The 16019-nt window shown below is 46.1% G+C and overlaps 1 protein-coding gene across 1 annotated transcript in view; it reads left to right on the forward strand.

The window, feature by feature from the left end:
- Nucleotides 1-10745, forward strand: part of PTH1R (parathyroid hormone 1 receptor) — a 193167-nt gene extending 182422 nt beyond the window's left edge. The window contains exons 11-13 of the mRNA XM_084859490.1: nt 2557-2698; nt 5665-5706; nt 9653-10745. Of these exons, the coding sequence (XP_084715616.1) occupies nt 2557-2698; nt 5665-5706; nt 9653-10015 (547 nt within the window). The 3' untranslated portion in view covers nt 10016-10745. The remainder of the gene's footprint in view (nt 1-2556; nt 2699-5664; nt 5707-9652) is intronic.
- The last annotated feature ends 5274 nt before the right edge of the window (nt 10746-16019 follow it).

Genomic DNA, 16019 nt, shown 5'->3' on the forward strand with positions numbered 1-16019 from the left:
TAACTGGACTGGCAATTGAACCGTACTTCAGCGATGGTGAGAGGCCAAGAGCCTCCAGCGCACCTGAAAGCACTAGACTAGTTTAGGGGGTGCGGAATGGCACACGCGGTTCTTTCCCCTGACAGAGGGATAGAGCTGAGGGGCTAAGGAGGCATGGCCAGGGGGCTGCCACCACTAGCCCCACACAGACCAGCATCCCCTGCCTGAGGCCTCTGCCTCAGTCTGCCTAACGGCAGGGCTGGATCAGCTTGCATCTCAGAGATCATAACTGGGTGGGCGGGGCCTGCGTCAAGGGCAGGCATGTCAGGCTCCTGTCGAGGGCCTGCATCCCGGCGGGGGCCCACTGACAAGAGCCCCCTGGACTTCTTCAACTTTGCAGCCTGCTTGTTCCCCTGCCTTTCGCTCTGGGCCAGACAACGGTGGTGGTGGGAAGGAGGAGCAGGAGATGCCGCTTCCTGCTTGCTCTCTGGCTCTTTTCCTGCCAGGAAACAATGATGAGAAAGAGGATGAGGAGCGAAGGCAGCTGGTGACAATGGCATTGAGAAGGGAAACTCACTGAGGGGGGGGGCATGGAGGGGGTCCTGCCCAAGGCCCTCCAAAGCCTGGACCATCACTGTGGGTTGGACATCTCCGGGTGGGGGTGGGGAAGACCCCTGCCTGAAACCCTGGAGTGCCAGTGTAGATAATACTGGGCTAGATACACTGATGCTCTAACACAGTATAAGGCAGCTCCCTACTTAGGAAGTCTGTAAAGGTATGTTGGGTCTAACATTTAGAGTTTTATGGGTTGTAGCTTAATCCCTTTGAATTGTTATTTTTTGTTCGTTTTATTACACTTCTTTCTGCCAAAGCAGCCAAAGCAGTTTGCAATTTAAAATAACAGCATGTGCTCTTGGAGACACAGCATAAAAGGAAAAGTGATGGGGAGGGAAGAAGAAAGTAAGCAATTTCTGGGACCAAGAAGTGGAAACAACTGTGGACCTCCGAGCACCAGTGTAATGAACTTCTGGTGGCCTGCCCACTTTGGGAGGGATTTTGCACCTCCTGCAGCTTTCAAACATGGTGTCAGGGTGGACACTGAGCCCATAGAATCCCAGAGTAGTTCTGATTCTGAGGAAGAGCAGTCGCTCCTGGGAGAGGAGCGCGCTCCTCTTTCCCAGGACCAACAGCTGATGGAGATTCCTCCCACCAGCATTCCTAGTTTAGTTAGCAGTCCAGGGAGTGACCGAGCACAGATAGCAGACTTGGTGGATGTGCGACGCAGACGCAGAGAGCGGCGCCAGATGGAGGGTGCGGAAAGGAGGTGAAGTGCCAGGTTGGCGCGCAAACAACGGCTGCGCCCAGAGGCTCCAAGGGAAAAGGGGAGGTACTCTCCCTAGTCCTTAAGTTCAGGGGTCTGCCAGTAATTCCCTTTCAAACGGGCACCAACTGTTCCAACTTAGGGCATAGGTACTCTGCTGCTCAGATCTAGTTGCAATCGGTATAGTTGTTAAGTTGTAAAAGAAGAATAAAGCTTTGAAAAGAATTCCTTTGTCTGTGTCTGGACTTGGCTACTGGTTTAGACAGAGAGAGACCTCCAAGGAGCCCTTGACACATGGCAACCTCATCCTCATGTCGAGTTCATTGCATTGGCTTTGCCTGGAGGTGACAGAGGCATGTATTACAGTTGCCAGAAGGTTGTTATCAGTTGGCTTTGGTGGAAGGTGCCTCAAGGGGAGGGATGCCTTTAGAGAGTTCTCTGTGCCAGGCCCAGTCAGGTCTATTTGTAATGTGTTTTAATCTTTTTTTACTTATGCAAAGCATATGATTTCCAAAGTATCTAGGAGTGAAAACAACTACATTAGGCATCACAAATCATTAACATGACACACATAACCGCTTCTTTCCAGGGTTTTCAGAAATGCTGGACATTTTCTCTCTTTTTTAAAAAATGATTGCATACTTTTATATAATCGAGATAAACAGACAGAGTTGTTCCGCATTGCATTCATGATTAATAATGCCCTGCGGAATTATTTTCACTCCTATTTGTTTTGGAAATCCTCTTTTTAAGGTCGGTCAGCTATTAACTGTTCACATTGGTTTCAGGGTAATCAAACAATTGATTTTCCCAGCTGTGGTCCTACAAGTTTCACATGCAACGGTAATGATGCAGTTGCACCATCTCGGATCTCTAGATCGAAGCAAAGCACTTTGCAACACAGCTCAGCCTTCCACACATGAAGATCACAAAAGGCACAGCTGTATTGCAAAATGGTTTGGTTCTAATCTACCCAGCTCAGCTCTTGGATGACTGAAAGCAATTCAGAGACAAATTCATGGAGGATAAGGCTATCAGTAGCTGCTAGTCCTGATGGCTATATCCTTCCTCCTGTATAGGAAGCAGTATGCCAAAGGGTGCTGTTGCACTCATGTCCTGCTTGTGGGTTGTGGGCAGCTGGTTGGCCACTGTGTGAACAGAATGCTGGACTAGACAGGACTTTGGACTGATCCAAGATGGTTCTTCTTACGTTTCAGGTCCCTAATTCTTTCTCCCTCCTCTGCTCTTCCTTGCAGGAAGCTGCTGAAATCTACTCTGGTCCTTATGCCTCTGTTTGGAGTTCATTATATAGTTTTTATGGCAACTCCATACACAGAAATGTCAGGGATCCTCTGGCAAATTCAAATGCACTATGAAATGCTCTTCAACTCTTTCCAGGTATGTTGCTTCCTCTGAGATTCTGTTTGGAGAGAAACTGCCCTATTTCAAACCCAGGGAATGTAGGAAATTGCATGTCCATGTTGCCCTTTTCTATCCACCCCTCCCCCGAACTCTCATTTTCCATTTTGAAATAAATGTTTAGTAGCGATGGGAATGTTAAATGCATAGCATGTAGCTATTCCTAACTTTTAAACTTTTACTTTAGTGTAAGTGCATAGGATCCCAACCAGGATTGGGACCACCATGCACAGTAAAGGGGAAGTTAAATCTTCCCACCCAACCACTTTCCCCCTAAAAATCCCAAATACACATGCAGAGGCTAAAGAAAGAAAGAAAAACTCTCAATTGGCACTAACAGAGGGTTAGTTTTCTTTCTTGCAGCCCTGCAAGGGGTGCGGGGCGGGGGGATTTAAGGGGAAAAGTGTTTTGGTGGGAAGGTTTACCTCCCGCTATGCACACACAGTAGTCCCAGTCCATATTAGGGAGTCCACAGACTTACACTAAGGTTTTTTTTAAAAAAAGTTAGGATCGGCTACACACTGTGCATTTAAGACAGTGTGTAGTTTAGCCCTTGGAGTCATCACGGTTTGTTGGTAAAAGTGAGTGGAGCTTTCAACCCCCACAAAGGTACTGTGTTTCTGATGCCCTCTCCTTCCCCATAAAGCATAGTGCCAGGGAGTGATGCTGCTGAAACTGGTTCAGAATACAAACACATTTGCCTACATTGTAATGCTGGGATGCAATATGAATTGAATGCTACTCCTTCCTTTCCTAAGTTCTCCTACAGCTCAGAGTACAGGACGAGGTTCTGCATATGCACAGCGCATGCATTTTTACTTAAGTCTGTTTTTAGTCCGAGTCCTGGACACCAGTGACTGCCCAGGCAGAACTCGGAATGTGCATCACATGCCAAGGCATCTGGGAGGAAAGCTTCTTTTTTCTTCTCCCACTATCAACTAAAAACCTCATGAAGACATTCACAAGCGGGACAGCTAGCAGAACCTGTAACAGAGGCCTTTGCGTAAGCTATTGGCTGCATAGGCTGGGAAGGCCACAGGGTGGAGTCAAGGGTAGGCATGGTTGGGCCTCTGCCAAGGACCCACATCCCAACAGGGGCCCACTCCCAACAGCCCCCGTGGAGGTGCTCCTTCACCCTTGCAGCCTGCTTGTTCACATGACTCTCACTCTGGCCCAGGCAGCTGTGGTGGTGAGAGGGAAGAGCAGGAGATGCCACGTCCTGCTGGCTGCCTGGCTCTCTGCCTGTCCATAAAGCAAGTGGGAGCAAGGATGAGAAAGAGCAGTATCAGCTGGTGACAATGGCTGTGAGAAGGGAGACTCCCTGGAGGTGGAGGGTGTCTTGCCCAAGGGCCCTCCAAAACCTGGAGACAGCAGTGTCACAGAGCATGGTCAGGTGAGCTCAGAGGCTTTGCTCCTTCTTTTTCCCCAGCGCTCTGGAACATCCGTAGGCTTGTTCACCAGTCCATGGGGGGCTTTAAAAGTGTGTGTGTGTGTGTGTGTGTGTGTGTGTGTGTGTTTGCTTAGCTCTGAGCTGGGATAAGCATCCAGGACATGGAGAAAGCAAAATGAATTTTTAAGCCTATCTAATATAATGTAACCAACACTATGAATCAGTTTGGAACCCTCTGGTAAAAAGGAGTTACAGTTGGCAAGAGAGCTCTAACAATTCCCAAAATTGGTGAGGCATTTGTGAACTGGTTTTCCCGTCACTGATGGTGAATAAAAGTTATAGTCTCACTCTGAGCTGTAGTAACCTTCTCGACTCCCCTGCGCACTCTGCAGAGTTCCATGTCTTCTCCTTTTATACTTTAATCACCAAAACCACCTCCTTCACCATTCCTTTTTTGTTCTTCACCCCATATAATATTTGTGATATAAATACTAATTATCTATGGGTGTTTCCAGACAGAGGGCTGCTAGTGCTGCCAATCAAAAGGCAGTATGCAGCTTATTCCATCTTTTCCTCCATACTGGATTTTTTTTTTCTGGTAAGAAAAAAGATGGAAGACACAGAGGGAAAACATGGGAGGGTTACAAATAGAAGACAGTGACATCTGAACCCCCTGTAAAACTCTGTGAATGAGGCAGAGCAATTGGAAAATAAATGCCTTGTCTGGAAACTCCCATTGTTCCACTGAGCTGTAGGAACCTCTTAACATCCTTCTAGTACCTAGAGAACTCTGCTTTTACCCCCTTTTTCTCTTCCTCCCCCTCAAACACATTCTCCTTTCCTTAACCCAGCAAATGTTAGTGATAAATAAATACGCATTGTCTATAGAAAGTATTGTGCCTCTGAGCTGTAGTAACCCCACAACATTTGACCTTCCTCCTCCTCTCACCCAGTACTTCGTTACCCCCTAGTATGTTCCTCGACATCCAGTTTTACCTTTTGAACTGAAGGCCATGAGTCTTACTGCCCAGGGGCAGCTCCAGATTTGAGGGGGGGCCTCTGGTGGTCCACATCCTACCTCAGCGATACATGGTTACAGCAGCGGCAAGCTGCAGGTGCAGCGCTCTGAATCAGCACTGAACTCTGCCATTTCCATTTCCCACAATTCCCCATTAGGGTGGCTATAGAGGATGGTCATGTAAAAGAGGGCTGACTTTTACAAAAGACAGTCCTCTGTTTTGTTTTATTTATTTACAATATGTATATACCAGCCCTCATCAAAAGGTTTCGGAGAGGTGAATACCAGAGAATTGTTTGAAGGCATGCCCCATTTGAAGGGCTGTCCCTTCCTCTTTTTTCGTGATTTGGCAGTGGCCACCCTTTGCTCCAGGGCGATGCTACAGTGGGAGCATTATGGGAAATTAAGATGGCAGCACTCAGGGCTTCTTGGAGCACCCGTTGCCAGGAAAACAAGTAAAAGTGGGGGCAGGGCCGGTGTGAGCGGCAGGACTATGCTGGATAGATGTTAATGCATCCTTTTCCCCTTTCTTTCTAGGGATTTTTTGTCGCCATTATCTATTGTTTTTGCAATGGGGAGGTAAGTGCCTTAGTGCCAAGCTACATGACCAGGTGCCTCGTGTGATGTCTCTGTCCCTGACTACACTACTTCAAACTGCCGGGCAGGGGGGAAGAGTGGATTGAACGTTTCAAATATTACCTCTTTTTATTATAAACAAAACAAAACACCCTCCTTGCATACATAAAACCAACATGTCAAAGAGAAAGTTCTATCCTAGCCTGATGTGTTTTTGAAATTGCAGGGAAAGTTGTTGTGGTTCTTTAACACGTGGGAACATTTGATCTTCCACACCTAGGTGGTACAGTCCAGCAATGGATACGTCACATGAGGCTGCTGGTGGCGTGTTTCTGCCTTGCAGATTACATCATTGCCTTTGTCAATTCTATTGCTCAGTCAATGTGTTTAATCCCATTATCATATATCTTAGTCAGAATCTCTGACAAATGAGGAGAGACTGAAAGAACTGGGCATGTTTAGCCTTGAGAAGAGAAGACTGAGGGGAGATAGGATAGCGCTCTACAAGTACTTGAAAGGTTGTCACAGAGAGGAAGGCCACGGTCTCTTCTCGATCATCCCAGAGTGCAGGACACAGAATAATGGGCTCATGTGACAGGAAGCCAGATTCCGGCTGAACATCAGGAAAAACTTCCTGACTGTAAGAGCAATAAGACAATGGGACCAATTCCCTAGGGAGGCGGTGGGCTCTCCCACACTGAGGCATTCAAGACAAGGCTGGACAGCCATCTGTCAGGGATGCTCTGACCTGGATTCCTGCATTGAGCAGGGGGTTGGACTCGATGGCCTTGTAGGCCCCTTCCAACCCTACTATTCTATGATTCTATGATTCACCTATGCATAGAGCACATTGGTCTAAGATCTCTGGAGCCTTCAGTAATCATGACCAGACTCTCCGAGTCTGTCCACGTCTTTGCCCCATACCGTTTTGCTGACCTGAGCAACTGCCACCTAAAAGCTGAGTGGGAGGAGGAAGCATTATGATAAACCTCAGAGGCCTTTTCACACAGTGGAAAGGTCCATGAGGTTGACAGGCACAAGAGACAGGTGACTCCCTCCCTGGCTGTTTTTAAACAGGCCTTAGAGGCCTGGATGTTCCAGACTGCTTTGAAGTGAATGTATGCCCAGTTTAATTTTGTAAACTGGAATTCACTGTTGTTGATGATGATGGTGGTGTTGTTTTAAATGTTTTGTGCTGCTCTTTTAAATAATTATATTTTATATTTTATCGCTTTACATTTTTACCATCTGGAGTGCCTTATGGGGACTTTGTCTTGAAAGCCAGTATAAAAATATATGAGCGAGAGAGATGGCAACAGTCTGTCTTTGGGGAACCTGCAGCCTTTGTCCTGAGAGAAACCTCTCCAGATGCAAAATTATACATGGTGTGGGGAAAGTGGATAGGGAGATATTTTTCACCCTCTCTCATAATATTAGAACCCAACAGGGTCACCCCATGAAGCTGATTGGTGGGACGTTCAGGACAGATAAAAGGAAGGACAGCTTCACAGAGCACATAGTTAAACTACAGAATTCACTACCACAGGATGTAGTGAGGGCCACCAACTTGGATGGCTTTAAAAGGGGGTTGGACAAATTCCTGGAGGAGAAGGCTATCAATGGCTACTAGTGCTGATTGCTATGTGCTACCTCCAGCACCAGAGGCAGTGAGCCTATATGCACCAATTTTATGCCTGATGGCTACGTGTTACCTCCAGTATCCGAGGCAGTATCAGAGGCAGTATGCCTATGTGCACCAGTTGCTGGGGAACATGGGCAGGGGGGTGCTGTTGCACTCGTGTCCTGCTTGTGGGCTTCCCGTGGGCAGTCGGTTGGCCACTGTGTGAAGAGAATGCTGGACTAGATGGACCCTTGGTCTGATCCAGCATGGTTCTTCTTATGTTCTTATGCCATCTTCGTATCTTTGAGGAGGGTCCATAGTGCCGCAGCGGAGCACCTGCTTTGCATTGCAAAGGTCCCCTGTTCAATCCCTGACATCATCCTCTGCTTTTCTGGAAATGCAGAAGTGCCTTTATGACATCAGTAGCCACTGCACCAATCCCCACCCTGAGCAGACTTCAGGAGAAGAGTAAAGAGGTCTGACCCGAGGGCAGGCATAGGGTAATGCAGCCTTCCCTAATCTGGTGCCCTCCAGAGCTGTTGGACTACAGCTCCCATCATCTCCAGCCAGTCTGGCCCTGAGAAATGGGAGGTGATGCTGGCTGACGAGAGTTGAAGTCCAGCACCTTTGGAGAGGACTGGGTTGGGGAAGGTGTCTCACACAATGGCTGGTGTGTCACAAAGGCACTGTTTTAGTCCAAACACTCTTTCTTGCCTACGTAGTTGGAACTATGGCGGGCATCTCTGGGACATGGCCACTGAGATGTGCCAGAGAGAAGAGGGGAAGGATGCAGGGGCTTAAGCTAAGGGTGGGAATTGGGCAGTGTTCCCTTGGGGTAAAGTAAGCTAGGAAGGGATGTAGCTAGTCGTAGCCACATTTCCATTAGGACTGCAAACATTAACCAATCCATTGGTTAGATTAATCAATTAATCAATCAAACATCATTTTATTGACAAAAAAAGCAATCCCAGTTTATTGGGAAACAGTTTTAAAAATTATTCTTCTGTTTATTTATTACATTTCTATACTACCCAATAGCCAAAGCTCTCTGAGTGGTTCACAACAATTAAAAGCATAAAAATACAAGACGATAAAATACAATAGAAAATTTAAAAGTTTAGAAGCACAGTATAAAAATAAAAATAATAATCAAATAGAACCCAGCCACAGTGTAAAGATTAAAATGCAATACCGGGTTTAAAACAGAAACTGAAAAATGAAAATGCCTGGGAAAATAAAAAAGTCTTCACCTGGCACCGGAAAGAGCACAGTGTAGGCCCCAGGCAAGCCTCTCTGGGAAGCTCATTACACAACCAGGGTGCCACAGCAGGAAAGGCCCTCTTCTTGGTAGCCACCCACCTCACTTCCTTTGGCGGGGGTTCCTGGAGAAGGACCGCCGAAACTGATCTTAGGGTCTGGGCAGGTGTATATGGGAGGAGACGATCCTTCAGGTAACCTGGCCCCAAGACATTTAGGGCTTTGAATGTTAATGCCAGCGCTTTGAATCAGGCCCAGAAATGGGCTGGCAGCCAGTGCAGCTGGGAGAGTACTGGAGTAATATGAGTTCCAGTCCCTGTTAACAATCTTGGCCAGTCCCTGTTAACAATCTCGCTGCCCTATTTTGGACCAGGTGAAGTTTCCGGACCGTTTTCAAAGGCAGACCCACTTATAACAGTTTGCAGTAATCCAGACGAGAGGTTATCAGAGTATGGATAACTGTGGCTAGGCTATCTCTGTCCAGATAAGGATGTAGTTGGAATATCAGCCTAAGCTGAGAAACGGTACTCCATGCCACCGAGTTCACCTGTGCCTCTACTGACAATGTTGGATCCAAGAGCACCCCCAAACTACGAATCTGATCCTTTAGGGGGAGTGCAACCCCCTCCAGAACTTGTTAACTTAAGTGCTTATAAAAACTGCAGATGACAAGTGTCATCACCCTCACCCAGGAGAAAATGCTTCTCCTAAGATGGCACCTACTGCGATAGACAGATGCACCATCTGAAAACAAAGAACGTAAAGAAAGCATGCTTTCCCCCTTGGGAACAATTGTTTTAATCATATGAAAACGTGTGACAATTGAAGCAGTTCATTAACTGATAGCTTTATTAAAACTTGCTTCATTGACTAAGATTTCTTTAGTCAGCTGACAGACCTATATTTCTTCCATGTTGCTCCTTGACATCTCACTTAGCCATTTGCGCAGCCCACATATAACACTGATGTATAATAACTGGCCCAGCCCACAGTGCCTTTCAAAATGGCACCACTCTCAAGTCCTTCCGCTGCTACCATCCCATAATAAGCCACCTCTCTCTTTCTCATCAGGTTCAAGCAGAAATAAAGAAGTCGTGGAGCAGATGGACATTAGCGCTTGACTTTAAAAGGAAAGCCCGCAGTGGGAGCACGACCTACAGCTATGGGCCAATGGTTTCCCACACCAGCGTCACTAATGTCACCACAAGAGGGGGAATCGCCCTGCATCTCAACACGAGACTCATTCCAGGTGCCCTCAATGGACATCGGAACTTGCCAGGATATGTCAAAAATGGCTCCATTTCGGAGAATTCCATGCCTTCCTCTGGGCCAGAACAGTATAACAAAGACGAGGAGTACCTCAACGGTTCAGGACTCTACAATGGAGACAGGCCGACAGTACTCGTCGAAGAAGAGAAGGAGACAGTGATGTAAATGAAAAAGGAAATGGGTAGATATCCAAATAAGAGATGCCCAGAAAGCACTGAGTGTTCAAAAGAATACCCAGCCAATCACTGAACATCAAGGTCCTAGGAACAGTTTTTTTCCCTGTTCTTTGGAACAAGAAACCACATTCTGTGGGAAAATGTGGATCAGTGGTCCTGATCACACACACTTTGCCCCATGGTCCGCTGCCCCATAGTGTTAATGAAGGCAAGGGCTCTCTACACACAGCAGAGCTCATCATACTTGTCCGAAAATGAAGGAGATACCCAGAGTTTACAAAGACATACCAATGGCACTCTAGAGTCTATCCAACAGCACCAGAGAAATGGAAGGAAACTGGCCAGGTGTCATATTTTGGCACCAAGAGGATGAAGGGTTGAGCCCCATCATCCTTTAGTGGCAACAAGCCATCCCGAGGCATCTGTGGGCCTTTCTAAGCTTGTGGGTTCCCTTTTTATTGCAAAGAAATGGTTTTTGCCATGTGGTAGAACCAGCCAGGATGGACTCAGGTCAGGGAACCTCCTTGCTAGTTGTAGAGGCTTCTGTGGAGGGCTTGCATCTCTGTTGATTAAGATCCAGTTGTCTAAAGACCCCAGTTGCATATCCTTGGTGGGGGAAATTGGTGGAGTACCTTGCATCCACACAGCATGCTTTTGTGATAACTCACTTTAACAACTACCCAATGAAAATAAAAATGGGAAGGATCCTTTATCTGAGCAGAGCCCAAAATGCTGTGAGAAAGGATGTAGTGCAATTCTAAAGCAACAGTTAGGTGGTTGTTCAGACTTCATATTGGTATCATTGTTCCTGCTTCTGGAGGTATAGCTGCACTACAACATTACACTGGCTTTCTACCAGTTTGAATGTCATGTTCTCACCACCACCAAAGAATCTTGGGAGTTGTAGTCTGGTGAGGATGCTGATAGTTCTTATCCCATCATAGAATTATCATTCCCTGGGGAGAAGCAATGACTGTTATACCAAATTAAGTCTGTGCTGTTAATGAGCCCCAAGAATGAAGGGGAGAGACAAAGTGGGAAGGGATGTTACATGAATGCTATGAAGCAGGGATGGGCAGAAGATCCAGAAGTTTTGGACTTCCAACTTCCAGAGACTCCTGTCAGAATGGCCAATGGTCAGGAATTCTGGGAGATGACATCCAAAACATATGAAGATCTATCTTCTACCCATCCCTGCTATAAAGGAGCTACAGCTGTTTCCATTACTACTGTTACTACTGGACAAGCCCATCTAGCACATACTGTGGACCTTTGGGGGCCATTGCATCTCTGAGAGGTCCTGTAGCAATCTGTTGAGTATTCAGTCTGCCCAGATGGTCCATATTCTCCAATGAATATGCAAGGCCCAGTGAAAAGGGGAGAAGCTAAAGCCAGCACGGAGGAGAGGGGTTAGGGTGTAGAGCAGCAGTGGTGCACCAAAGTCTCCACCCACATTGCCCAAAGATTCTGCTGGCCCTTCCCACCTCCCCAAAAGCCCTAGGACTGAATATTCTACCTCTTCCATCACAGCACCTGGGGGAATTTGGGGGTGCACAGCATAGGGCCAATTCACGAGAGACATTTCGAATGCAGGAGCCCATGGTCAGCCCACGCAAGTTGACAGGTCCTGTGATTAATTTTTGTGAACCGCCCAGACAGCTTCGGCTATTGGGCGGTATATATATATATATATATATATATATATATATATATATATATAAATAAATGCAGGCACACCTTGCAATGTACTGTAGCCCACAGAGCTGCGAAAGAGTGGGCGAAGCCAGCTTATAGTGAACGGTGCATCACTAACACAGTACAGGCCAGGATGTGCTCAGCCTTCGTGGCCATTCCGAAGCATCCACTTGAGCTGGCTTGGCCAAATAACTCCTCAGTGAAAACTGGTTAGGTGAACTCTTTCTCCAATGGAGAAAATGCACACAAACATGCTTTAATCAATGGGAGAAGAATTCATGCACTTCAAAGATGTGTGCACTCGATGCATCTTCTTTAAATTCCAGAGATGAAGAAGCAGGGATTCGTTCCAGACTTATTCCTGTAGGCCCATCTTAACCATGTTTACCTAGGAGTAAATCTCACTTATTTCAATGGGATTTACTTCTGAGTACATCTACTTAGGACTGCAGTTCTACTTTGGATCCCTGCAGGCACGTCTACATTACAAAGGTCTCCTGGTTTTATACCACTTAATGGGGCATGGCTTTCCCCCAAGGAATCCTGTAAATTGCTGTAAAGTTTGGCAGGGAGGCTGAAAGTGGTGTCTTAGAGACCCCCCAGCCCCCTTCCCAGAACAATTCCTGGGCAGTGGGAATAGTTATTAAACCAGTTTCAACTGGTAGTGTAGATATATGTGTCAGGGACAAGGTCAGCTGCTTCCGTCTTCCATTTCTGCAATCAGTCTAAACTCCAGGAGCAAATGAGCCCTTAGCTGAATAATGACTGAAGCCTAATTTCTGCAGTTTTAGTAGTAGTAGTAGTAGTAGTAGTAATACGTTCTTGCACAAAGCTGCTAGGGAATCCCTTCTCTGCAAATAAAACCATTCAATAAAGTGATACTCATCTTCTTTTGCTAACCTCCCCCGTCAAAATGGGGGGGGGAATTCTCAGCAACCCCACCCAAGAAAAGACCTGTAGCTCCCAGAATTCCTTGGTGGAAGCCATGAGAGTTAATGAGTACATTTAAAAATGGCTTATATATGTTGAGTGAATATGTCCCAAGCAACTGACTGGAATAGCCCTAAGAGTGGAAATTTGAAATAAGGAGTTCTGGAAGTTAGGACAGCATAAGAAGCAATGCACTATCCATTTGAAAGGGAAGCCAGATGACCCCAGGGCTGGACTGCGCAAGCAGAGGGGTGTGCGCTCTGCAATTTTTAAAAAAAAAAACTTCACCAAGAAAAACTGGATTCTGTGACTGATATAAATTATTCCGATTTGCATGGACGATCTTCTTTTGCATAATTTATTCCAGAATTTTACTATTTTGAATCATTTCTGCTGCTTCAGCTAGTCACTGAGGAAGGGTGAGAAGCTAGAAAGAGCTCTGAAGGTCTTCCCCTCCTTTTCCCCACACGCAACAAACCCCAGATTTTGTCACAACCATATGGACTAGGAACGTGCTCTTTTAAAAGAAAGAAAGAAAGCTGAATTCTACAACTAATATCACATCCTGCATTTAAAAAAAAAATCTGTACTCCCAAGGAAATATAACAGACAGGTAACTCCGGGTTTATACTGAGGCAGCTGAAGAGAGAGAGGTTAGAAAGGATTAATATGGAATCTAGTCTAGTCTTCAGCCCTCCTTGCATGAAGATGAGATAAGTCCTGCAGTCCCCTTTTAGAGAGGCTTATGTCTCCCTTCTCTGTTAATCACCCATGTGGAAGCTGTGGAACCTTGTAAGGAGGCAGGAGAGCTCTAAAGTCATGGTATCAAATGAGCCTTTTTTTTTTTTTTTTTTTTTGAAGCCTGGGTTAGCTCCTAGCCCTCCCTGTTTACCTCTGGCCTGCACATGAGAGCAGGGGTTCTTGGCAGGCCTCCATCAAAGGACCAGAGCAACCCCAATGGAAGATCCCACTTCTAGAGAGTCACAGCTGTTTGCCTGGAAGCCCCTGTAGGCAATGCAAGCTGAGACTTCCGAAAGCTCGTGTCAGTTTTCCAACTGTTCTTTGCTTAGATGGATGCCCGGCCAGCCATGTTTGATGGCTACAGCCCTACCGTGACCAAGTGCTACCTCCAAGGGTCACTTCTGACATCTCAGTCTTTCCCCCCCAACCCCTCCATTCATGGAAATGCACCTGCAACTCGCTGCTGTCATGAAAATCAGAATGCTGGAAGGGCACAGATCTGGGCCTACTTATGAGTGAGGTGTAGGTATGCTGAGCTGTATCCAGAATCGTTCTCTGCCAATCTTTAGTCTGCAGATGTCTGCACAGACTAGCGCAGCTTCGCTTTTAGGTTGCCCCTGCTTGTCGGACATCCTCCACTTAATTGTAAAGCTCCTTCTCAGTCTTTTCTTACTGTCGCTGCAAAGTCGCTGATGTCTATAATGCAAACTCAGATCAGGTCCAAGCCTACTTAACTGTCACAGCTCCCAACTAAAGAACACTCTGGATCAGCCAAAAAGGAAGTGTGTGATCCAGCCCAGGTCAAGCACTTGTAAATGCCTTTGATCTCAAACAGCAAACAAAGCACAACTAGTGAATAGGTAGATGTGTATGCAATTTGATTTGTTTTCACTTTTAATTAATTCATATTTTATAAACATAGGAAAAAAAGAACTACAACAGATTGCTTCTTTATACTAATGTAAAGAACGAGCAAGGGCATACATCATCTTCAAATTTATTATTCCAGAAATTAATAAAGACTGACCACTTCCTTATCAATCAATTTTCATACATTTGGTTTTCACAAGCCCAAACATAATATGTAAATTTAAACATTATAGCCATATCCCAAATCCAGTAGAACCAATCTGAGAGAGGTGGTGCCATCTCCAATACATAGCAATTGACATTTTAGCTGTTGCCAATAAGTTTGTGATCATCTTAATATCAGCTAAGTTGATGCATCCTTCCAAATAATTTAATGTAATTTAATAATACTCTTCAATAATACTTCTTCGGAATATTGTAGCCTGTAATCTATTCAATATCATACAGTGCCAACTGCCCAAAGCGTTTAATTTTACTACAGCTCCAAAATACAGGCATATAATCTGCATGCAGCTCATGCAATTTGATTTTTTTAAAAGCAGGGGAGGGGGGGAGAGATCTCAAAACTGTAGAACTGGAAAGAACGTGCAATGGGACAAACATGAAACAGTTGTCCAAATGGCCGGGCCCTTGCTAGCATTAAATTAAGAGGCATTGCATACATTCACACGAATTCCTGTTACACGATATACTGACTTTAGAGCTTCAGGAACCAGGACAGCAGGGCAAGGGGAGGGGGCAGAAATTAGGTGCAGGCTGTGTCAGGAACTTGCCATATTGGCTGGCCCAAATTGTGTGCAAACTGAAGCAGCCCTAAATGTCTTCAGGTGTGCACTTACATGCAGACAAATAATGTGCAAACTGGGAGGTGGAAGTCTCCAGTGGTTCCTTTCACTTCAGCAGCTGCTACTGCGATCCTACAATGGCCCAGTTCATATACTGCATTTCTCTCTCTAAGCATTTTGCCTGAGGCAGGCTAGCATCTACAGCTGTTTTTGTGGACCAGCCTTCCTGGCAGGGCTCAGGACTGCCTAGATTAGGGACAAACAGCTCCATACACGCATGCAGCAGGGCCCCCAACAATACACCTGCCCCAGGTCCCATAAACCTTTCTGGGGCGCACCAGGGGAAATGGCCAATCTGTGACCCTCAGGACAATTGTCCCTGAGCTCTGGTGGCCCTACCAACTTTCAGTCAAGATGTGATTTATTTATTTTTTTAAAAAATGCTCCCAGTTATATCTGGAAGGATGAGAAAACTCCTTTCCAAAGTTATCTATTCATGACCCCTTTGGCCAATGTCTCCAGAATACAGTGGACTCTGAGAATGCAGATGTTGCTTTAAGGCAGGGGTGGTGAACCTCAAGTCTGTGGGCCAAAACTGGCCCTTCAGAGTTGCCCCCCCTTTCCCCTGACTGCTGATTGGTTGGTGATTTCCCAGTTTTTGTGCAGTTTGTTACCCATTTTAAAAAGTTGAAATGCCTCTCTGAAGGATTAGCTACTGGCAGAAAGAGCTGTAAACTAAAATATGCTGGTATTTTGGGTGTCTTTGGTTCTGCTCCTTTTGCCTCCAGCCCCACCCACCACTGGAATGCAGCCCCCGGGAGCTTCTCCAAAACTGAATTGGGCTCTCGGGCTGAAAGAGGTTCAACACGCCTGCTTTAGGAACCAGGGATTGAGAGCGATCGGTCTTTCTATGCTTTCCATTTTTTTCTCAAGGTCGAGTTGTGGGTGCACTCCTCTAAGTTCAAGTTGTCA

Source organism: Heloderma suspectum, chromosome 5, assembly GCF_057233095.1.
Source record: "Heloderma suspectum isolate Gila_16-S chromosome 5, 16-S_ref, whole genome shotgun sequence".
Classification (NCBI taxonomy): domain Eukaryota; kingdom Metazoa; phylum Chordata; class Lepidosauria; order Squamata; family Helodermatidae; genus Heloderma; species Heloderma suspectum.